The 24,561-nt window shown below is 41.8% G+C and overlaps 1 protein-coding gene across 4 annotated transcripts in view; it reads right to left on the bottom strand.

Moving 5' to 3' along the window:
- Pld5 (phospholipase D family member 5) overlaps nt 1-24,561 on the bottom strand; it is a 353,497-nt gene that overhangs the window by 127,569 nt on the left and 201,367 nt on the right. For 3 of the 4 annotated variants that reach the window (XM_021158929.3, XM_021158940.3, XM_029483515.2), the window contains one exon: nt 9,993-10,104. In XM_021158929.3, coding sequence (XP_021014588.1) covers nt 9,993-10,104 — 112 coding nt within the window. Of the gene's footprint in view, nt 1-9,992; nt 10,105-24,561 lie in introns of those variants that run through there. The other variant, XM_029483532.2, reaches the window with a different exon arrangement.

A 24,561-nucleotide genomic window follows, 5' to 3' on the forward strand; every position in this document is an offset into this window, starting at 1 on the left:
GAAAACAAGTGCAGATGAATTATGATCATGAATAAATGTCAATGGAATGTCTGCTCTTGAAGATGCCCCAGTGGTCAGTAGGGTTCCTTGTCTGTCTATTGTTCAGCAGCACAGGAAAGGCTGTTTACTGAGCTCACCTGCTAATGAAGGAAGTCCCAAATGTCAGCTCCATTCAAACCACAGCTGGCATCTGTGTGAATCACCTAACAAGATCTTAGTCACAAAAGACACAGATGATGTGATTCAGAGGATACAGAGTTTGAGCACTGTCATGGTGATGGAGAGTGTACTCAAGCACACATGCATTGTCCTTACAACAAAGGATCATAGAATTGAGAAAGGTCAGTGGTACATGCCTGTATGTGCAGCTACTCCAGACACAGACACAGGAGGATTGCTCCAGCTCAAGAATGCAGGGTCAACCTGGGCAACATAGTGAAACCTCTCTCGGATTGTTTTTTTTTTTTTTTTTTAAGAAGACAATATGAGCAAAAAGAATAAAAGAGGAAAAACCTGGGACTTTAATTTTAAAACCTCATAGCAAGATATGAAGACTTATCAGTCACAGTCTATCTATCTATCTATCTATCTATCTATCTATCTATCTATCTATCTATCTATCATCTACCTACCTACCTATTTTTGTATTGACTATGATCTAAAATTTCCCCCAAATTCTCATGTAGATATTTATTCTCTTGTGGTGGCAATAAAAAATGAGTGGCCTTTGGGAATTGCTATGTGGTGTCTACCACTTTATCTTTTTCCCCATGCTGACACAGCAGGGGGACACTGACAGAAGGGTCTACTTTAGAAATAGAGAAGAGGCTCTTGCCAGATACCATTGAGTTCCTTGATGCTGAAATTTCAGACTCTATACTGTGAGAATATATGTTTCTGTTCTTTATAAATTTGTCAGCCACTGACATTTAATTGGAGCAGCATAAGCTATGATACTGTCTACGTATCATCTACCCAACCATCATCCATTCACCCACCTGTCCTTCATTCATCCATCCATCCACCCACCATCTATCCACCCATCCATCCACCTACCCACTCACCCATCAATCCATCGATCCACTCACCTAACCATGATTTATCTGTCTATCTCTTTCTCCATCCCTTATTGGCAAGCTTCATTCTCCTATTCTTCACAGAATATTTGATTCTCTTCTGAATTCTGTAACATCCCTGCAACTGCATTTCTTCATGGACAGCTTTATATTGTTTTTGTGTAGATTTCTGTATATTTGGGCATAACTCTAAAAAACTATACTGAAAGACTAATTTCTTCCTAAAAAGGTTAAAGCTCTTTCTCAAGCAAGATACTGAAAAACAAATAAATGTTAGATGATTTTGTAAAAGCTATTTCTAAGTCATAGGAGGCTAATATTTAATTTGTGTCTACTAAAGGGTGATAGTAGAGATCAGTAGTGCTTGGACTTTTAAAGCTTTGTGTATCTTGGACTGAGGCTATACATACATGAACACCTACTAAAAGCCAGGGATGCCTAACTCCACGTACACGGGTACTATTGATTCACCAATGTAAAAGCAAACCAATTCTTTTCTTGTTGTGATAGAAATGTTTCTTATGAACAGGACCTGCATAGACTTGAAAGGTCAGACAGCTTCCTTTCTCTGAGACACAGTGACTGTCCTGGAGCTTAGACCTCCGTTCACAGCAGGAAGGAAAGCAGGTCTTGGTCAACAGCTTTGCTAATTCTCATTCAGCAATGTCTAGGATGTGCTCCCCGAATGCCTCCTGGGTTTAACTTTTCATTGAGTTTACAAAGATTCAGCCAGGGTTACATTTAGGAAGCCATGGTAACTCTCAGGTCCCCTCTTCCTCCATTTATATATCCAAGGAGATGCAAGCAGATTCTCTGAGAAAGACATCCTGCAAACTAAAAATGTAGTCCCAGACCACCACCACCCCCATACACACACCTCCCAGTTAACCAAAGTGAATCCCTTCCTAAAAAGTGTATGTTAGATAGGAAATGTTCTGATGGCAGGGACTCAATTTGACATTTTCAAATGAGAAAAGTAACAACACATTTCAGAGCCACACTGTATGAACTGGGTATTGACTAGTTTTAAAAGAGTTTAGCAGGTTGGAGAAAAAGGATAATTAAAATTTTTGAGACGGCGAATGTATTCTGCACAGGCCCCAGACATCTGGCCACTTTTCCGGCCAGAGGAAAGGGGTCCACCCGGCGTGGGAGCGCTTAGCCTGAGCATCGGCTGCAGACATCTTGGTTCCAGGACTCCTCCGAGAGTATTCTGCACAGGCGAGAGTGTAGAATACAGAAGCTAACAGCTTCTGGGACAGGCCAAAGCAACTCAGCTTCAGGACAGGTCCTGTTTTGGGCCTTCGTCTTCGGACAGGAGGGAGGTCCTAAGGCCAAATATCTGTGCACCTTTCCTGTAAGAGGAGAGCTTGCTTGCAGAGAGTGCTCTGACCACTGAAACTCAGAGGAGAGAGCTAGTCTCCCAGGTCTGCTGATATAGGCTAACAGAATCACCTGAAGAACAAGCTCTAACCAGAGACAACTATAACAACTAGCTCCAGAGATTACCAGATGGTGAAAGGCAAACGTAAGAATCCTACTAACAGAAATCAAGAACACTCACCATCATCAGAACGCAGCACTCCCATCCCACCTAGTCCTGGGCACCCCAACACAACTGAAAAGCTAGACCCGGATTTAAAAGCATATCTCATGATGATGGTAGAGGACATCAAGAAGGACTTTAATAACTCACTTAAAGAAATACAGGAGAACACTGCTAAAGAGTTACAAGTCCTTAAAGAAAAACAGGAAAACACAACTAAACAGGTATAAGTCCTTAAAGAAAAACAGGAAAACACATCCAAACAGGTGATGGAAATGAACAAAACCATACTAGACCTAAAAAGGGAAGTAGACACAATAAAGAAAATCCAAAGTGAGGCAACTCTGGAGATAGAAACCCTAGGAAAGAAATCTGGAACCATAGATATGAGCATCAGCAACAGAATACAAGAGATGGAAGACAGAATCTCAGGTGCAGAAGATTTCATAGAGAACATCGGCACAACAATCAAGGAAAATGGAAAATGCAAAAGGATCCTAACTCAAAACATCCAGAAAATCCAGGACACAAGAAGACCAAACTTAAGGATAATAGGAGTAGATGAGAATGAAGATTTTCAACGCAAATATCTTCAACAAAATTATAGAAGAAAACTTCACAAACCTAAAAAAGAGATGCCCATGAACATACAAGAAGCCTACAGAACTCCAAATAGACTGGACCAGAAAAGAAATTCCTCCCGACACATAATAATCAGAACAACAAATGCACTAAATAAAGATAGAATACTAAAAGCAGTAAGGGAAAAAGGTCAAGTAACATATAAAGGCAAGCCTATCAGAATTACACCAGTCTTTTCACCAGAGACTATGAAAGCCAGAAGGGCCTGGACAGATGTTATACAGACACTAAGAGAACACAAATGCCAGCCCAAGCTACTATACCTGGCCAAACTCTCAATTACCATAGATGGAGAAACCAAAGTATTCCACGACAGAACCAAATTCACACATTATCTTTCCATGAATCCAGCCCTTCAAAGGATAATAACAGAAAAAAACCAATACAAGGACGGAAATCACGCCCTAGAAAAAGCAAGAAAGTAATCCCTCAACAAACCAGAAAGAAGACAGCCACAAGAACAGAATGCCAACTCTAACAACAAAAATAAAAGGAAGCAACAATTACTTTTCCTTAATATCTCTTAATATCAATGGACTCAATTCCCCAATAAAAAGACATAGACTAACAGACTGACTACACAAACAGGACCCAACATTCTGCTGCTTACAGGAAACACATCTCAGGGAAAAAGACTGACAATACCTCAGAGTGAAAGGCTGGAAAACAATTTTCCAAGCAAATGGTATGAAGAAACAAGCTGGAGTAGCCATTCTAATATTGAATAAAATCGACTTCCAACCCAAAGTTATCAAAAAAGACAAGGAGGGCCGGGCAGTGTGGCGCACGCCTTTAATCCCAGCACTCGGGAGGCAGAGGCAGGCGGATTTCTGAGTTCGAGGCCAGCCTGGTCTACAAAGTGAGTTCCAGGACAGCCATGGCTATACAGAGAAACCCTGTCTTGAAAAACCAAAACAAAAAAAAAAAAAAAAAAAAAAAGACAAGGAGGGACACTTCATACTCATCAAAGGTAAACTCCTCCAAGAGGAACTCTCAATTCTGAATATCTATGCTCCAAATGCAAGGGCAGCCACATTCATTAAAGACACTTTAGTAAAGCTCAAAGCACACATTGCACCTCACACAATAATAGTGGGAGACTTCAACACACCACTTTCATCAATGGACAGAACGTGGAAACAGAAACTAAACAGGGACACAGTGAAACTAACAGAAGTTATAAAACAAATGGACTTAACAGATACCTACAGAATCCTAAAACAAAAGGATATACCTTCTTCTCAGCACCTCATGGTACCTTCTCCAAAATTGACCATATAATTGGTCACAAAACAGGCCTCAACAGATACAAAAATATTGAAATTGTCCCATGCATCCTATCAGACCACCATGGACTAAGATTGATCTTCAATAACAACATAAATAATGGAAAACCAACATTCATGTGGAAACTGAACAACACTCTTCTCAATGATACTTTGGTCAAGGAAGGAATAAAGAAAGAAATTAAAGACTTTTTAGAGTTTAATGAAAATGAAGCCACAACATACCCAAACTTATGGGACACTATGAAAGCATTTCTAAGAGGGCTGATTCATAGCTCTGAGTGCCTCCAAAAAGAAACTAGAGAGAGCACACGCTAGCAGCTTGACAACACATCTAAGAGCTCTAGAAAAAAAGGAAAAAAATTCACCCAAGAGGAGTAGATGGCAGGAAATAATCAAACTCAGGGGCGAAATCAACCAAGTGGAAACAAGAAGAACTATTCAAAGAATTAACCAAATGAGGAGTTGGTTCTTTGAGAAAATCAACAAGATAGATAAACCCTTAGATAGACTCACTAGAGGGCACAGGGACAACATCCTAATTAACAAAATCAGAAATGAAAAGGGAGACATAACAACAGATCCTGAAGAAATCCAAAACACCATCAGATCCTTCTACAAAAGGATATACTCAACAAAACTGGAAAACCTGGATGAAATGGACCAATTTCTAGACAGATACCAGGTACCAAAGTTAAATCAGGATCAAGTTAACGATCTAAACAGTCCCATATCCCCTAAAGAAATAGAAGCAGTCATTAATAGTCTCCCAGCCAAAAAAAGCCCAATACCAGATGGGTTTAGTGCAGAGTTCTACCAGACCTTCAAAGAAGTTCTTATTCCAGTTCTGCACAAACTATTCCACAAAATAGAAGTAGAAGGAACTCTACCCAACTCATTCTATGAAGCCACAATTACTCTGATACCTAAACCACAGAAAGATCCAACAAAGATAAAGAACTTCAGACCAATTTCCCTTATGAATATTGATGCAAAAATACTCAATAAAATTCTCGCTAACCGAATCCAAGAACACATCAAAATGATCATCCATCCTGACCAAGTAGGTTTCATTCCAGGGATGCAGGGATGGTTTAATATACGGAAATCCATCAACGTAATCCATTATATAAACAAACTCAAAGACAAAAACCACATGATCATCTCGTTAGATGCAGAAAAAGCATTTGACAAGATCCAACACCCATTCATGATAAAAGTCTAGGAAAGATCAGGAATTCAAGGCCCATACCTAACCATGATAAAAGCAATCTACAGCAAATCAGTAGCCAACATCAAAGTAAATGGTGAGAAGCTTGAAGCAATTCCACTAAAATCAGGGACTAGACAAGGCTGTCCACTCTCTCCATACCTATTCAACATTGTACTTGAAGTCCTAGCCAGAGCAATTGGACAACAAAAAGAGATCAAGGGGATATAAATTGGAAAAGAGGAAGTCAAAATATCACTTTTTTCAGATGATATGATAGTATATATAAGTGAACCTAAAAATTCCACCAGAGAACTCCTAAGCCTGATAAACAGCTTCAGTGAAGTAGCTGGATATAAAATTAACTCAAACAAGTCAATGGCCTTTCTCTACACAAAGAATAAACAGGCTGAGGATGAAATTAGGGAAACAACACCCTTCTCAATAGTCACAAATAATATAAAATATCTTGGCGTGACTCTAACTAAGGAAGTGAAAGATCTGTATGACAAAAACTTCAAGTCTCTGAAGAAATAAATTAAAGAAGATCTATGAAGATGGAAAGATCTCCCATGCTCATGGATTGGCAGGATCAATATAGTAAAAATGGCTATCTTGCCAAAAGCAATCTACAGATTCAATGCAATCCCCATCAAAATTCCAACTCAAGTCTTCAACAAATTATAAAGAGCAATCTACAAATTCATCTGGAATAACAAAAAACCTAGGATAGCAAAAACACTTCTCAAGGATAATAGAACCTCTGGTGGAATCACCATGTCTGACCTAAAGCTTTACTACAGAGCAATTGTGATAAAAACTGCATGGTACTGGTATAGTGACAGACAAGTAGACCAGTGGAATAGAATTGAAGACCCAGAAATGAACCCACACACCTATGGTCACTTGATCTTCGACAAGGTAGCTAAAACCATCCAGTGGAAGAAAGACAGCATTTTCAACAAATGGTGCTGGCACAACTGGTTGTTATCATGTAGAAGAATGCGAATTGATCCATTCCTATCTCCTTGTACTAAGGTCAAATCTAAGTGGATCAAGGAACTTCACATAAAACTAGAGACACTGAAACTTATAGAGGAAAAAGTGGGGAAAAACCTTGAAGATATGGGTACAGGGGAAAAATTTCTGAATAGAACAGCAATGGCTTGCTCTGTAAGATCGAGAATTGACAAATGGGACCTCATGAAACTGCAAAGCTTCTGCAAGGCAAAAGGCACCGTCAATAAGACAAAAAGGCCACCAACAGATTGGGAAAGGATCTTTACCTATCCTAAATCAGATAGGGGACTAATATCCAATATATATAAAGATATCAAGAAGGTGGACTCCAGAAAATCAAATAACCCCATTAAAAAATGGAGCTCAGATCTGAACAAAGAATTCTCACCTGAGGAATACCGAATGGCAGAGAAGCTCCTGAAAAAAATGTTCAACATCCTTAATCATCAGGGAAATGCAAATCAAAACAACCCTGAGATTCCACCTCACACCAGTCAGAATGGCTCAGATCAAAAATTCAGGTGTCAGTAGATGCTTTAGAGGATGTGTAGAAAGAGGAACACTCCTCCATTTTTGGCGGGATTGCAAGCTTGTACAACCACTCTGGAAATCAGTCTGGCGGTTCCTTAGAAAATTGGACATAGTACTCCTGGAGGATCCAGCAATACCTCTCCTGGGCATATATCCAGAAGATGTCCCAACCGGTATGAAGGACACATGCTCCACTATGTTCATAGCAGCCTTATTTATAATAGCCAGAAGCTGGAAAGAACCCAGATGTCACTCAACAGAGGAATGGATACAGAAAATGTGGTACATTTACACAATGGAATACTACTCAGCTATTAAAAAGAATGAATTTATGAAATTCCTAGGCAAATGGATGGACCTGGAGGGCATCATCCTGAGTGAGGTAACACAATCACAAAGGAACTCATACAATATATACTCACTGATAAGTGGATATTAGCCCAGAAACTTAGGATACCCACGATATAAGATACAATCTGCTAAACGCTTGAAACTCAAGAATGAAGACCAAAATGTGGACACTGTGCCCCTTCTTAGAATTGGGAATAAAACACCCATGGAAGGAGTTACAGAGACAAAGTTTGGAGCTGTGATGAAAGGATGGACCATCTAGAGACTGCCATATCCAGGGATCCACCACATAATCAGCTTCCAAATGCTGACACCATTGCATACACTAGCAAGATTTTGCTGAGAGGACCCAGATATAGCTGTCTCTTGTGAGACTCTGCCGGGGGCTAGCAAACACAGAAGTGGATGCTCACAGTCAGTTATTGGATGGATCATAGGGCCCCCAATAGAGGAGCTAGAGAAAGTACCCAAGGAGCTAAAGGGATCTGCAACCCTATAGGTGGAACAACATTATGAACTAACCAGTACCCTGGAGCTCTTGACTCTAGCTGCATATGTATCAAAAGATGGCCTAGTCGGCCATCACTGGAAAGAGAGGCCCATTGGACACACAAACTTTATATGCCCCAGTACAGGGGAACGCCAGGGCCAAAAAGTGGGAATGGGTGGGTAGGGAAGTTGGGGGGAGGGTATGGGGGACTTTTGGGATAGCATTGGAAATGTAATTGAGGAAAATACGTAATAAAAAATGAAAAAAAAATTGATATTCAGCAATATAGTGTACATATTTAAACTTCTGTACACGTGGGGGGGAAAAACAAGTGAAACAAGTGTGGGTGTACTTGCTCATGTCTGGAATCTTAGCATTCTGGAGACAGAGGCAGAGGCATGGCAAATTTGAGGTTATCCTGGTCTACATAATGAGTCCTAGGATAGCCAGGGCTATATAGTGAAGTTCTATCTAAAAAGATCAAAACAAGATGAAACAAGATGCTAACATTGGCCATAATAACATGGGATAGGTTTTGGGATAAATTTTCCTCCAAGCCTCATGTCTGAAAGGCTTTGTCTTCAGCCTGTGCTGCTATATGGAAAGCTGGTGGAGCCTTTATGTGGCCTAAAGGCCTAGAGGAGGTAGCTACATCCTGAAATCATTCCCTTGAAGGGGTGATCAGCACCTTGGTTCCTCTCTGTTGTTCTGATATGCTTTGTTGCTGCCTCAAGCTGCACAGACTCCTCTCCCACGAGCTTCCTCCCACTCTGAACTCTTTACCAAAGGCCCAGGCAACAGGGACAAGCAACAATAGACTCAATGACAAAACAGTGACCTGTCAAAGTAAAACATGTCCTTACTAAGTTCGTTTTGGATATTTTGTTACAGCGATGTAAGGCAGACTATACAAGGATGATTATGAATCTATCCATCACAAGTAAGTGATGGATATTTTTATTTCCCTGTTTCAATGCGTCTGATGCCACTTGGGCTCATTTACTTGTGTCGATCTGTCCTAGGTTTAGAAACTGTTATCATGTCAGGATATAGGGACAGCGACAAAAAAGCATGTGCGCTATGTTCTAACAGCAGCCACCCGAGGTCCTCCACCACCAGGTAAAGCATGAAGACTCACTGTGGATAGCACCTGCTTATCTTCCTGCAGCCTGTACATGCTTGCTGGTTTTCATGCGTCAATCTTTCCCACAGATTAGCAGTTTGCATAGGAAATGCTGTATAAATGATTTTTTTCTTAAACAAAATATTTTAAAATATTTGGAATTGAGAGTCCAGCTAGAGAAGATTCCAGGAAAAGATTCCAGGATGAAGCTCAATGTGGCCGAGGTTATTTTCTGTGGGATTGTCCTGAAGTCAGAAACCACGGGCTTCAAAGGTCTCCAGACCCAACTGCAATGAGGACTGCATAACACAAAGAGGATTTCCAGTGGACTGAGGGAGAGAGAAACGGGAACCAGCACTTGATTCCCTGGAAGTGGCTCTTTCCTTCTTTTTCTTCAGATCACACTATTGATGTGTGTTGAAGGACTGCTTTGATAACTAAATATCATTTAGCGGATAGTGGATTATCTCTTATAAACTAATACACAAAACACCGTTCTACAAACCCAGTAGCACTGGTTAATTAGTTCTTTCAGGAACTTTAATCAGACTGTTTTTTTTTTTTTTTATTGTTGTTGTTTATGTTTGTTTGTCAAAGGAGAACTAAGGAACATATTACGTGGAATGTACTGATGAGAGAAACGACATCATTTTCACATGAAATTCAAGGAATTGTCACAGAATGTCCATGGTAAAGTAGCATCAACCTTGGCCTTACCCTTTAACTTCAAGGCTTCTAATACCTTTGAATCTGCAGTCACGTCGCTCACCAGCTTGACTTCGATATTTTGCGACGTCAGCTGGAGCAACTTCTCAAAGAGACGTTGACCCTGGGAAAAATATTCAGAGACAAAGGAAGAGAGAAACCTAAATGTTTGCCATTTGGAGTGTGGTATAAATGAGCTTTTTAAACTTTATGTATTCAGTTTGTAAAAGGCAAGTGCTTCCATGACAGATATTCACAGATGTGTGAAATTCCCTGGGTTTCACGACTAGAATAGAAACACAAACGTAGAAGGCACTCTTGTTTTCAAGCCCTGTGCAATCCAGCAATGTGCAAGAATTTTGATAACACAATGCAAATTTACTTCCCTTTTGCTTTTAAAGAGACAGTGAAAAATATTCAGTCATTGCATTTGGCACGGAAGACCAAGTTTTCTTCTCATTTACAAATTGTGCTTTGTAATCTCACAGATCTCTGGCTCCTTCCTTTGTAAATACAGACTATACTTAACTTTGAAAGGTTTCTATAATGTCAACAGAAATCCTTGAAACTACAGTGGGCATTTACAATTTACTTCGTCTCGTTTAAAACCTATTTTAGAGAACAGAACAAATGTTCTGTATAAAAATAAGTAGAAATGTAAAACGCAGGCTTTGCTTATAAGCATGTAATCTTGATAAGATTTATTTCCGGTAGACTGAGAGATGATGGACCCAGGTATGATTTTATCTCCAGGTCTGAGACTGCAATATTATAGTATTTGTTTCCCCTCTATGTTTAGATAGACAGTTCTTATCTTAAATAGGAACTGGTCTATTGTTACTGACTTTCCATGTTTGTTTGTATGGACCTTAAACACAAATACCTTCCGAAGAGCCAGCCAGATAATAAGGCTTAGGTCTTAATGGGCCCCAAGTGCACCATTAAGCTTATCTTGATAAAAATCTGTGGTTGGTAATGATTATTTATAAAGGATTTGGTGACTGGGAGGAGTTGATGAAGCAAATGAAGATGCAAATGAGGATTCAAATGAGCATGCAAATGAGCATGCAAATGAGGATACAAATGAGGATCCAAGCAGTGATTCTTGAAAAACCTCCTGGTGGAGGAGAAAGATCAAAGATTAAAAGTCTAATACTCCAAGGAGCTGGTGTGACAGCTGACAGCAAAAAAAGGTGTCTGGCACAGTCACCCAGCAGTGTGCTCAAGCCCAGAGCTGGCCAGCAGCCAAAGTTTCATATCCTGTGGGTACTGGAGGACACCCTCTGCCATGCAGCCTGTTAGTAGAGGTTAAGGTTGTGCCCCAGACCCTCAAAGTTCTCAGTATCCCAGAGCCTAGGGCAACTTCACCCTTAACAAACAGTGTATGTGTAAGGGGTGTATTAACAGATTCAAACACCTTTTAGTAAAGGCCTAATGAGAAAGTTGAGGAGGGCGACCCCTGGCTGCTTGTTTGCTGTCTTGGTATGTAAGGCTTTTTCCCCCCCTTATAATTTAGTGTGTGTGTGTGTTTCTTTGTGTATGTCTGTTATGAGTGTGAGCCATTGTGTTCCATGTATGCAGAGGTTGGTGGAGTCCACACACAGATACCAGATGCCCTGGAACTGGAACTACAGGTGGTTGTGGGCTGTGGGACATGTGTGCTGGGAACTGAACATGTGTCCTCTGGAAGAGCACAAGTGGTCTTAATCACTGAGCCCCCTCTCCATCCCCCTTGGAGTGTGAATTTTAAGTGAAGGCATAGCGAGATGAGGCTTCATACACAATACATGAGGCCGAACCCACATTGTGAGGCCTATGGCTTTTTCTGTTCTACATAAACAACTCTTCCTGGTCAACTTTGGCCCTGTGCTGTGCCTGCCACATACTGTTGAAGGGTAGGTTCTGTCTGCACGGGGCAGATTGCTATCCCACCCCTCAGCCTGGTCAAGATTTATTCACACAAGTTGGTTGCAATTTCCTTTTTCACACACACAAAAATACCTTTTTTGTGCTTGGCAATATCCCGTAGATAGTATTTTTTCTTAAGTTCCTTTATTTTTTTAAATTTTAGTTAACAAAACATATTCAGCACAAATAAAATATAGGCTGCCACCTGTACTGTCTTCATTCATGGCCCTATACCTTGAGCTTACTCCCCTTGCATTCTTTTGTGTAATTTAAAACAAAGACCAGAACTGGGAGTAAGTCCTATTCTGGGACTTAGGGTCCTGGGATTAACAAAAGGGAGAAAAGTGAGCTGAATATTAGCATTCATCTTTCTCTGCTTCCTGATATGGATGCTACCAACATGAGCAGCTGGCTCAGTTTCCTGCCACTGTGACATCCCTGTCATCACGTACCATATCCTGGAACTATGAGCCAAAATGAACCCTTTCTTAATTTAATTTTGTTGGGCTATTTTGTCACAGCCAACAGAAAAGTAGCTAAGACAGATTCTCCAGAAAGAAAAGAGACTTGATGTGGCCGGATGAGTAAGGCCTTTATACATCTTAACATAGACAGTGAAAATGAGGCTGGAGCCCTTAGACAAGGAAGACATTTAGGGCAAAATGATCAGAGGGAGTGTGTGGTCAGGTTGGGTAGCCTTGCTATGCCTACAGGAGATGAGTCTCTCAGATGCTAGGAGTTGTCTTCGAAAGGAAAAAGCAGAGATACTCAGCACAGCAGAGGAGTCATGCTCGGAACAGTGAACAATGAGCTCGGTACAACGGATTGTAGGGAAGTGTGGAGCTCCTGGGGCTCGCTCTCAAACTTGCCTTACAGTCAAACATTCTGTTCACATAGAATGTATTTTTATTTCATGTGTGTATGCATATGTGAGTGTTCATGTTTGCATATATGTACACACGTGCATGTGTGTGGAGTTCAGAGGACAACCTCAGGTGTTGCTTCTTAGGTATCTTCAAACTTTTGTTTAAAGGGTTGCTCATGGGACTGGAACTTCTAGAAGTATATAAGGCTAGCTGGCCAGCATACTTCAGGGCACTAGTAATGTAACTCCATCTTACCAGTGCTGCTATTACAGGCATGTGCTACCATGTTTAGCTTTTATGTGGGTTTTGGGAATCGAACTTGCATTTTTGTGGTTATTTCAACAGGAATGGTCACCATAGACTCATGTGTTTGAATGCTTGGCCCAAGGGAGAGGCACTATTAGCAGGTGTGGCCTTGTTGGAGTAGGTGTGGCCTTGTTGGAGGAAGTGTGTCATTGTGGGGTTTGGCTTTCAGGTCTCCTATGCTCAAGCTATGCTCAGTGTGGCACCAGGTCTCTTATGCTGCCTGAGGATCCAGAGGTAGAACTCTCAGCTTCTCCAGCACCATGTCTGCTTGCACATGCCATGCTTCCTGCCATAATAATAATGGACTAACCTCTGAAACTGTAAGCCAGCCTTAATGAAATGTTTCTTTTATATGAGTTGCCATGTCATGGTGTCTCTTCACAGCAATAAAACTCTAATACAGTCCTCATGCTTACAAGGAAAATGCTTTACCAACAGAGCTATTTCCCTTGGCCCTAAAATCTTAAGCTTAACATTTCCTTGACCCTTTCTGTATTCTCCGGTAGAGAATCCAAGGGCTCCACAGAGCACTTGGGAAAGCCACTGAGTTTTATCCCTTCATCATGAAGTATGGTATAGAATCAAGGTGGTAAAATTTGATAACTAAATGAGAATCCCATAGATGGAAGATACTCTAGAGAGCTGCTGGTCTCTTTTTGTAAATAAGGACATGAAAGAACAAAGACAACAAAAGCAACAAACAAACAAACAAACAAAAGAACAATGAACAACAAAAACAAAGAAACAATGCTCGGGAGAGCTGATGATACTCAGCTTGCTGGGGCAAGGCAGGCCTAGGAGCTCTAGCTGCTCTCAGTCCTGGAGTTCTGCCTACAGAGCCATTTTGTTGGGAAAGAGGTTACTCCCAAGTTTTTGGATCCTTTTTCCTGAGCTAGAGTTTATTTGAGTCTTCTAAGCCAAGCAGTTCAGGCTAGGGGGAAAACTTATGACTATCATGTGGAGATGCAGCATGAAAGAAAAAAGACTTACTCTTGGTGCTGTTTGCCTTAGAGTGGGTCTGACTTATCCCACAGTGTTTTGGTCTCTTCTGATCAAAGAGTCTACTCTAAGAAAACCTGAAGTAAAAGCAGCCCAGAAGGCAAGCCAGCCTCTTTATACAATGAACAACAGCACAGGAAATGCGATAACAACAACAAGGAACTTTTATCTCTGTCCTCCTTTTACAAGTGTCTCAAGGGAGTGTGTGTGTGTGTGCTGTTTTTCCTGTCTGATTGAGGACAGCACACAAAGCCATACTCTGGTCTTATCACATACTATAATGTCGCTCCCAACGTATTTTGTGTGTGGGAGGCTCTTTCAATGCCTCGTTACTTACAGTGAGTGTTTTTTAGACTTGGTCACCACATCTCACTCATATGTACATTCATTGTTCTGAGTCAAGGCTGGGGACGGGTCACAAGGGGGAAGTAATGTGATACAGCCGGGGCTGTGCATCTGAAAGACCCACAACGTGAGGACTACCTCACGTTCTGACTCAGGAGAGGCGACACCCCAAAATCACCCACAAGAAACGGTCTTGCTGCAACTTGCAAGAGGATTTTTATTCGAGAGCGTTCTCGGGCCCATGGTCATACACCACGCAGGGGTAGAGGGCCATGGCGCCCCGAGTAGCTGAGTAAGGGGGTATTTAAAGGAAGAAACCACAACTCAAGGAAGTGGGGAGGGGTTGTTGGAAAAATACCAAAGATACCAGTTAAGAGTCATAAGGAAGTGTAAAGTCACAAGAGTCACAGAGAATACCTGGTAATTGTTTTGGTTAACTCTCAGTTTCTAAGAGCCCCTAACAATAGCACATTTGCATGGCAGTTTCCGGCGTTGGTCAGGGTGACTTTCTTTGAATGAACACTCTTTGAACTCAGGAAGCAGGTAGGTGGAGGAAGGAATGTCGCTATCAAGGTATGATTAGCATACCTTGGAGCAATGAGTCACAAAGGTTACATTCCCAAGCCTCGACCTAAAGGCCTAGAATTTTGTTACTTCTTCACATCCACTGAGCTTGGAGGAGTTAATGACATTGGAAGTTCACAGTAGAGTAGGACTGATTACAATGTCTTTCTTAGAAGACAGCTAACTCTGAACAGGTTGCCTACAGAATATTTAAGCAGAATGAGAGTAGACAGCTGTATATATCTCAAAGTACATTATTAACTTGGTTATAGGTTGGGTAGGTGAAAGGTTGATTCTTTAGACAGCATTTCTCAGGAAAAAAAAATTCCCACAGCAGCAGAGTTAAAGTCTAGGGATCAAAGGCACCTGAGGGGTGTCTTCACCTCACTTGAATGACCCAGAGATGTTTGTTCAACAAGAAGCAAGGCAAGCACTGAGGCAGCATTCCCAGGCCTGGGGGTGAGAAGAAGGAATCCCAGTGGGAATCAAGCATTCTCCTCTTGCCCAAGGAAAGCCTTCCAGCTTTTACCTTTCGACACATGAAAGACAAAAGCCATCATCACTCTGATAGAGAGAAGCACCCGTACATTTAAATGGATCCAACACAAAAGGTATGGATGTCTGAGCAGTGCCATAGCTGGAGTCTTGAGTGTCCTCCAGAATTGCATGTGTTATTGTCTAGATCTAGTTGACATTACTGGGAGGAGAGGGAGACTTGAGGAGGTAGGTCCTAGTGAGAGATCTTCAGATCTTGGTGATCTCCCTTGAAGGGAGTGGGAGACAGTCTTTCCCCTTTCCAGTTCTACTGCCCATCCAACAGCTGAGTCCTATTGATCTGCCTTAAGCTTCTAAATATTAGAGCCACCTGATCATGGCCCACACTTTGCAACACTGTGAGTTGAAATAATGTTTTGGTCTTTATAAATTGACTGTCTTAGGTTTTCACCAGAGGGATGGAAAGATGGCTTAACACAAACACAGTGGGCACCTGATGATACAGAAGCCAGAAGCCAAGACCCAACCACATGTGAATTCTCCAAGATGGAGAGGGGTGGTTGGGATGAAATGTAGGACTTCAGCATGAACATAGACAAGTAATTAATGCACATTACAACCATGCTTCAGGTTCAAGCTAGCAACCTGCGGTCATTTGAATATGCTTGGCCCGTGGGAGGTCTGGCCTTATTCAAGGATAGTGAGCCTTGTTAGAGGAAGTGTGTCACTGTGGAGGTGACACTTTGAGGTCTCACATGTATGCTCAGATCTGGCCAGTGTGATCCAAAGACTGCACCTGGCTCCCTGCAGAAGACAGTCTCCTTCTGGCTATCTTTGGATCAAGATGTAGAACTCTCAGCTCCTTTTCCAGCACCATGTCTGCCTGCACACTGTCATACTTCCTGCCATGATGATAATGGACTAAGCCTCTGAAACTGTCAGCCAGGCCCAATTAAATGTTTGCCTTTGTAAGAGTTGCTTTGGTCATGATGTCTCTTCATAGCCATGGAGATCATAACTAAGACACAGCCTGAAGACCAAATGTTGAAGTGTTTTAAAGCATCTATGTGCATGCATATATACATGGGCTACACACACTCCAGTGTAGTCTGCTTGACAGGCCGATAAGCCTGGAAGCATTCATGAGGCAAAGAGTTTCAAGAGAAACTTAACCTCCTGGAACCAGGCATTCTCATAACCTGTATACTCATACCCTATCCCCGAATTAGTCTTGTGTATGGATCCATGTGCTCTCTTTCAGTATTATTTTATTATAAGTGCCTTTAAAGATTGGATTCTGACATGGCTAAGCCCTCGTCAGTGTTCCAACGTCCCAGAAAATCATTGAAACCTACAAACTTGGAATTCAGTAAGAAGGTTATCTATTCAGTAACATTCAAATTTACTTCTAGTAGAGAGGGTGAAACTAATTAGGCATTACAAAGAACGGAGCCAGAATAGCTCAGGGCTGGTCTGCAGAGTGTTTACTTGAGACAATAGCCAGTCTTACCCAAACAAGGGAATACACAATGGCCTAGCTAATAGGTAGGTTTACCATGAAAGAGTTAGAGAATCCCCCTGAGATAGGCTTCACTAGGCCCAAAGAAACAGCATAATCAGGCATTTACTAAGAACCCCTGGTGGTGGGCTTAACAATAGACTAGCATTACATCTGGCTCCCTTCTTAGTGGCAGCAGCCTGGTCCCCACCTTCTTTTGATGTATACATTCCTTATGTTTTGTGTCACTGTAACTCAGAGGATGTATCTCTGCTTGGTTTCTTATTATTCTTCTGTATAAAAAGTATGATGCTCGACCTGAAAAATTACATTCAGATTCTACACAACCTCTCATGTTGATCTGTCTGTCACTCATTTTGCCAAGTCCTTGTCCACCTGCAACCAGCGACCCATTCTATGCAGACAGGTACCACAAGGGTCTGTGGCATACATGTACATAAATACACATATATTCATAATATTTACATATGTACAAACAAATAATCTCCTAAGCACAGGGAATATTCAGCTAATCACTGCATTGGAAGAAAAAAAAATCTGTCCAACTCAGGAAGGATATAAATCTAGAAAATAAACAAAGAAAAAAAAAAAGAAAGAAAAGAAAAGAAAGCTGAGAACACACCTGAAGCAGAGGCACATTTTCAGGTAGAGAAAGACCTAGATCCTTTTGTGAAGCAGCTGGACATCAAGGATTGAAATTCTTACATGTCTCTGGTCAAAGGAAGGGATGGAGTGACTCAGAAAGAAATTCATATGTGACTGGCAAGGAGCCAGCCACCACAACACTAAGTTCCACCCAGTAGGCAGATCATAGCCAAGAATCCTGTGCCCATACAAGAACTTCACATGTGGGGGTGAAACAGAAAAATTTGTAGATATTTAGAGACTTAGCAACTGTCCTGCCTGCATACCCCATATGAGGAACAGCTTTAAGGAAAGACACTAACTAAATATAAGAAAAAAAAATCAACCCTCTGAATACTGTAAAAGAAGATAGAGGGAAAAAGGAATGAGTGGGGCATAATATTTCCTGCATTAATATTTAATGCATTTGCTAAATAAAGACTCTTAATAGAAGCGATGCATGATGTAAAACAGGAGCAGGTGCATCAGGGCCCCTGAAATAATAGACCCCAAAGAGTTAAAACTTCTTCAGGGAATCCATGCAGGGTGAGTTGTGGTGCCAGAGGAACAGCTGTATCCTGTGTAATGAATCCATGTGTAGGTGTATGTGTGTGTGGGGGGGGGGGGGCAGTGAGTGAGTGTGTGCACATGTGAGTGTGTATATCTGTGTGTGTTTGTGTATCCATTTGTGTGTATAAATTATTCATGGACTATCAACTGTCCAAACCTTTTTAATAGCCACAGAGAGATGATTTGCCTTTTTTTTTTAAACTGCAGTTTTCCAGATATTTATAGCAAGAGGCTACTGCCATATAATGAGAAAATATCCAATTGTCCTTTTCAAAGTAAAGCACTAAGCCACTGATGCTGGTGTGCAGCCATAAGCCTTGCACTCAGTTGGTAGAGACAGGGAAATTGCAGCAAATTTGAGGTCATTTATGAATATTTAGTGAGACATTGTCATAACTCAAAACATCAAGCCAAAAATGACAAGTAAAACAACAGCAGAGAGAGAAGAGGAGAGAGAGAGAGAGAGAGCGCTGAAAGATAGGGAATGCATAGAGGGAGAAAAGAGAAAACAAACAAGCAAACAAACAAAGCCCCAAGACCCAGATAGGACAAGCCTAGTCCTCACTTGATCCAGAGAATGAAGAATAATGCCTTTGGAGCCGTGATTTATTGATACCTACATTACTGGCTTTGGGAGAAATTACACAGGTTAAAGACCTGCCAAGAATGTTCTTTATGCATTTGCATCAGAATAATGATCTCCCTTGAAAGTATACTGGAATGCAAGCAGGGGCATAATCATAATTTGTCAACAGATGGGGAGAGAGGAGCATGCAGAAGCAGCAGAAAGTACTGAGGGAGAATAGACTAGGGGAGAACAGAATCCACTGGATCCTGAGAGCTGCTGAGCCCCAAAGGACAGAGTCAGGGGCAGGGGCAGGGGCAGGGGCAGGGGCAGGGGCAGGGGCAGGGGCAGGGGCAGGGGCAGGGGCAGGGGCAGGGGCAGGGGCAGGGGCAGGGGCAGGGGCAGGGGCGGAGTGCATTCTCTTGCGCTCCTTGCATGGCTGTATTCCCTTTTTGAAGGTTCACAGGTGTTTGGAGTGGGGGGTGGGGTCTCCCTTGCTGTAGTTCAAGTTTGTATTTCCAGCAAACAGAACACCCCCTGTCCCCCCAACATTCTGCTCAATGAATGCACGTTGAAAACGGTTCCTTGTCACATTTTTAAAGCTGGAGAATGCTGATGTAAGTAAGCATTTGCTGAGGGCAGAGCTGGGGAAAGGCACTATTTTGACGAGGGACACCTTTCCTCTTAGGCTCTGCCAGCTCATGCTGACACTGCACCAGGAAGTCTGCTGAAATCATGTTCGGTCTGGAGATGACAGGTAGCTCTCAAGAGTCATTTATGGTTTGACACCAACCCACAGCTCCCTGCTCCTCCTGGCTACATGCTAGACAATCAAGACACGGGGATAAATACCACTCAGGCTTCACAGTCCAGGAATCCATGAGTTTTTCAAACATATGCTGTTGTCTGGTTCCAGAGAGAATAATGTTGATACATAGGTTTAAATTGAAGTGGGCAAAAATCAGGCTGACAAGCCAGCTAGGGAAGAGAGCAATCTGGAGGTGTCTTAAACCATGAAATTCAAACTATGTTTATTAGACTGGCACATTTTCCATCAGCCATTCTCAATCTTGGCTGCCCAGCGGACTCCTCTAGTTGTTTCTAGGCTTGGCCTCTTTCCAAATGTTATAATGTAAAAGTACTCCGGGAGGGTGGAGGGGCACATCCATCTATTTTCGAAGCCCCCCAGGCTATTCTGGGAAGTCATGGCTATAAACCATTGCATCAGGGGTGGGAACTGAGGATCTACAGAGGACAAATTTGCTTTGAAATTTTGGACAAGTTTGTCCAAAGCAAATTTGTCCTTCTCCTTCTCTTTTCTCTTCTCTTCTCTTCTCTTCTCTTCTCTTCTCTTCTCTTCTCTTCTCTTCTCTTCTCTTCTCTTCTCTTGTTGTTGTTGTTTTCCGAGACAGGGTTTCTCTGTATAGCTCTGGCTGTCCTGGAACTCACTCTGTAGACCACACTGGCCTCAAACTCAGAAATCCGCCTGCCTCTGCCTCCCAAGTGCTGGGATTAATGGCGTGCACCACAACGCCTGGCCCTTCTCCTTTCTTTACTTAAGACTGAAGGACAATGCAAATCCATGCTCTGGATAGGATCTTGGCTGCTTCTCACAGAAGTTGAAATCTTTGTGGGCAACAGATATCATTTTTGTTTTACAACAATTCAGAGCTGGGTGTCCACTATATTTAAGGTCCTGCATGTGGAAAACAGAAGTAGTGCTGTTTTGAGTCCTGTTTCATCATTGCACAAAGCAATATGAGGCAGACATCATCCTATATGTTTTCTAGAAAAGGAAATAAGAATCATAGGAGTTATGGCACTTGTTCAAACTGGCCACAGCTATTAAACCACAAAGTATATAAAATACATCAAATGCCAAACCCTATAGCTGTGGTATGTTGGAGGTCCCCCATGGGTCCCTATAGTCAGTGGCATATACCATAGTGAAAAGACTGTGGTTATATTAGTAGGTTTTTTTCATATTAAAACAGAATATAATGGCAAACATGGATTTACTTATTTATGTGGCTTTTACTTTTGAAGCTTCTGTGATCAATGGCTCCACAACTTTGGGCTTCAGATGAAGCAGTGCCTCAGAGTGGGAATCACATCTGAAGAAGTCACTCACCACAGGGGCATGAGTCTGAAGAAGAGGAAAAAAAAATCAGCCTCTCACAATCTTCTTTGAGAGCTGATGGCTCACCCTCACTGGCCTAAGGACTTTCCACAAGGCCCATATATCTCCAAGTTTCCACTACTTTGCAATGGTCCACAGTGCTTGAGAGTCTGTCACCATGACAACATAGATAGAGTTGCAGGGCACTGTATTTAGTGAAACAAGTTAGGCACGGAAATAGGTTACTGATGGTCTTCCTCATAAGTGGAATCTATACAACAAAACTCATGGACTACTAACGGTGGTTACCAGAGAATCGAAAGAAAATAGGGTTGGTGGAGTAGAGGCGAAAGGGACCCATGGGACCAAGAGGTATGATTCCATTGTTTGGCAAGAGGAATATGTTCTATTATTCTGTGTCTCACAGGGTAAATATAATTGACACTAATGACTTAGATACCTCAATATAGCTAGAAAAATTTGGATATATTTGCCATCAAGAAATGACAGAAGAAATGCATATGCTAATTTCTCTGAGCTAATCATTATTATATATATATGAATCCATTTATCATACCATATCTCCTAAATATGGAGAAATATTTGCCAGTCAAAAAACCTTAAATATAAGAGATATTTAATAAATAACCTCTAATACCACTGAGAAATAGGATTCATCTGGGCCCCGGAAATAGTATTTTATTACAAAGTGGATCCTGACAATGGGTGGGAGAGGTGAAGAGACATCACAAGTCTTCAAGCTGCAAGACCTAAAGAAGGAATAAGGACCATTGTGAGAGGGAGGGACAGAGATGAAAGGGAGAGGAACCTTGAGAACCACTGATGACAGAAATAGGGAACAAGGGGTATGGACTAATATGAAAAAGTAATTATAATACAAAATGCTACTATCACTTATGAATTGATCATAGGATGGATGTGAAACAAGTGTGACAAGGACAAGCTTTATAAGTTAGAGGAAACAAAGGCCCTTGGATGTTGAGCAAGCCAGAGCAAGAGTCAGTAATAACATTGGTATGGCAAGGGAGGAATGGGCATGGTTCCAGGAAGACCCCGAAGATAGGAGTCCACCATAGGTATAGTCAATGAGTTAGGACACCAGGCTACATCCTCTCTGTGCAGTGTAGCATGGACTAGCCTCAAGACCTTCATCTTCTGCGCACTGGGGTTATAGACATGTGCCACCAAGCCTGGCTTGTTTTAATTTTCATCTCAGAAAATATAGATGGAGGTTGAAGGTTATTTTCTAATAAAATGTTACTTTTTCAGGATCTAATATATCAAAAATATTATTTCTAGATAAAAACTATACCAGATAACAACTGACAAAAATCAATGGAAAGGTAAAAAGAGAAGCATATAGAATTCTGAAGAATGGACTTTGGCATGTTGGAGGGGCATATGTTTCAGGTCTTTTCTAAAGACAAAGTGGACCCTGACTTCCTGAACACCAGGGGTAGGAAAGATGTTCTTCAGTGGGTGAGCAGATGGTGTCTGTTCTCTCTCTCTCTCTCTCTCTCTCTCTCTCTCTCTCTCTCTCTCTCTTTCTGTATGAGTGTGTGTGTATACATACATAAAACTCCATGACAAATAAAATGAATGTCAGAATTGACACACACACATTATGATAGTTTATCTAATCCTCATCTTTGAAAAAATTGCCTTTTTTAAAAACAGGTAATCACCAAGTTTCTGTCACAGTGAAGCCTCTAGCTCATGACTGGTGAACAGTGTTCAACTGACTGGAACATGAGCTGAGGTATATGCACAGAGGAGCGAATATACACGATGACATGTATGGTAGTAATAAGCACACACACAGGCTTTAACTTAGTCTACAGCATCTGCTACCACCCTGGCTTTGATGCTGAGAAAATGGAGGCACAGACAGTCCTGTATCCTGGTCGAGGTCACACAGCTGCTAAGTAGGCAAATCCTACAGGCTTTCTGAAATCTGCTAATCACCCAGCTTGTGGTGAGAGGAGCCGAGCTGTACTTTGCAAACGGCCTTCTGTATCATTGCACGCTCTCTCTTCTCATTAACTCCGCCAAATCCTGTGCAATTTAAAAACTATCCAAATTTTCCCAAATCAAACACTTTAATGTATCATCAGTTGGCAATCGTGCCAGTTGGGAGCTCTCTGGGAGGCTGACATCTAATTGATTTCACATAAATGCATCTCTTTAACATTCCATTGTTTCAGCTCATTAATTATTTCATTTGGTACCTCACTGAAGTCGGAAAGAACGGGTACTCTCTGCATGGATCAGGTCGGTCTACTGATCAGTCCCCAGCAGCCACATTTCTTGGCTTTTCCTAAAACATCTTGATTTCATAAAAAAAAAAATTCCCATCATTTTATCTCATAAATTAGCAATCAAATGTCCTGTAAATTTTAATAACGTATTAGAAAAAGTCATCATCGTGGAAGAAGGAAATAAAATCTCCTTTTCCTAGACAAGCATTTTCACTAATTTCAAAGTATGGTTGCTGTAGCACTGTGGGATCCACTAGCCTTCAACTGGACCTTGAGACAGTTCAAAGAATAGAAAGGAACAGGCACGAAGGCCGATGACCCCAGTGAGATGTGAGGAAGATGAAATGAGGGTTGTACGGTGGGAATTAAAGCAGCATCCTTTGGAGACAGCTCAATGGGTGCTTTTGGTGTAAACATGAAGGCCCATGCTCAATTCCCAGGGCTCACAGGATAATCTGGGCTTGGTACAGCGCTAGTGTAATTCCAGTGCTGGAGGAGTAGACGGAGGCAGATCCCTGGGCTCACTGGCTCAGCAGTCCAGCCAATCACCATTAAGGTGACCCATTCAGAGACCCTGTCTGTTTATACGAGGTGTGCAGTTTCTAAGGAATGGTACCTAAAGTTGACCTCCCTCCTTTCACAGGCAAGCACACATACACATGTGCACCCTCGCACACATATATGTGCATACACATACATTCATACATGCAGTACTTTGGAATCCAATACATAACACATTTTAAAGGAATGTCAGTTTCCAGGCAATATTTTTGTAAAGTCCACATTTATCATTCATGCTGATAACAGGCACTATTCACTCTTACAAGCTTGCCTCCATCTAGATGAGACACAAATCCCAGGGACGTGTTTACTTGTGTCTGTCTGCTGCTGAGCTGGGCTTGCCTGCCAGAGTGTAGAGTTCTGTGGAATAGTTTGCTTACAGCCACACTGTAATAAATAGGTGCTTTGGGCTATACTTCCTGCTCATCTCTCTGTTGTTTGTGGTCCCCTCGAGCAATTTGCAGGCTCTGTTAGTTTAAAAATAACTGTCATGTTTGACTATTATCCATTAGCTAAAAGATGGTTTCTTTAAAAGAGATGACAAGAGCACTGGGAACATGACTCAGTGGGTAGAGAGCTTGCCTAGAATTCAGAAGATGCTGGGTTCAATCCCAGCACTGCATAGATATGGCAGTTTATGTCTGCAATCCCATAACATGAAAGGTAAAGATAAGAGGACCACACAGTCAGGTCAACCTTGGCCATGCAGCAGACTTGAGAACCGCCTGAGCTATTTAAGCTTCTTCTTCTCCAAAAGAAGAAGAAGGGGGTGGGAGGAGAAGGAGGAGGAAGAGAGGGGGAGGGAAGAGAGAGAGTGGGGGGAGAGGGAGAGGGGGAGGGGGAGAGGGAGGGGGAGAGGGA

This window comes from Mus caroli, unplaced genomic scaffold, assembly GCF_978045245.1.
Source record: "Mus caroli unplaced genomic scaffold, Mus_caroli_1 scaffold_1, whole genome shotgun sequence".
Lineage (NCBI taxonomy): Eukaryota > Metazoa > Chordata > Mammalia > Rodentia > Muridae > Mus > Mus caroli.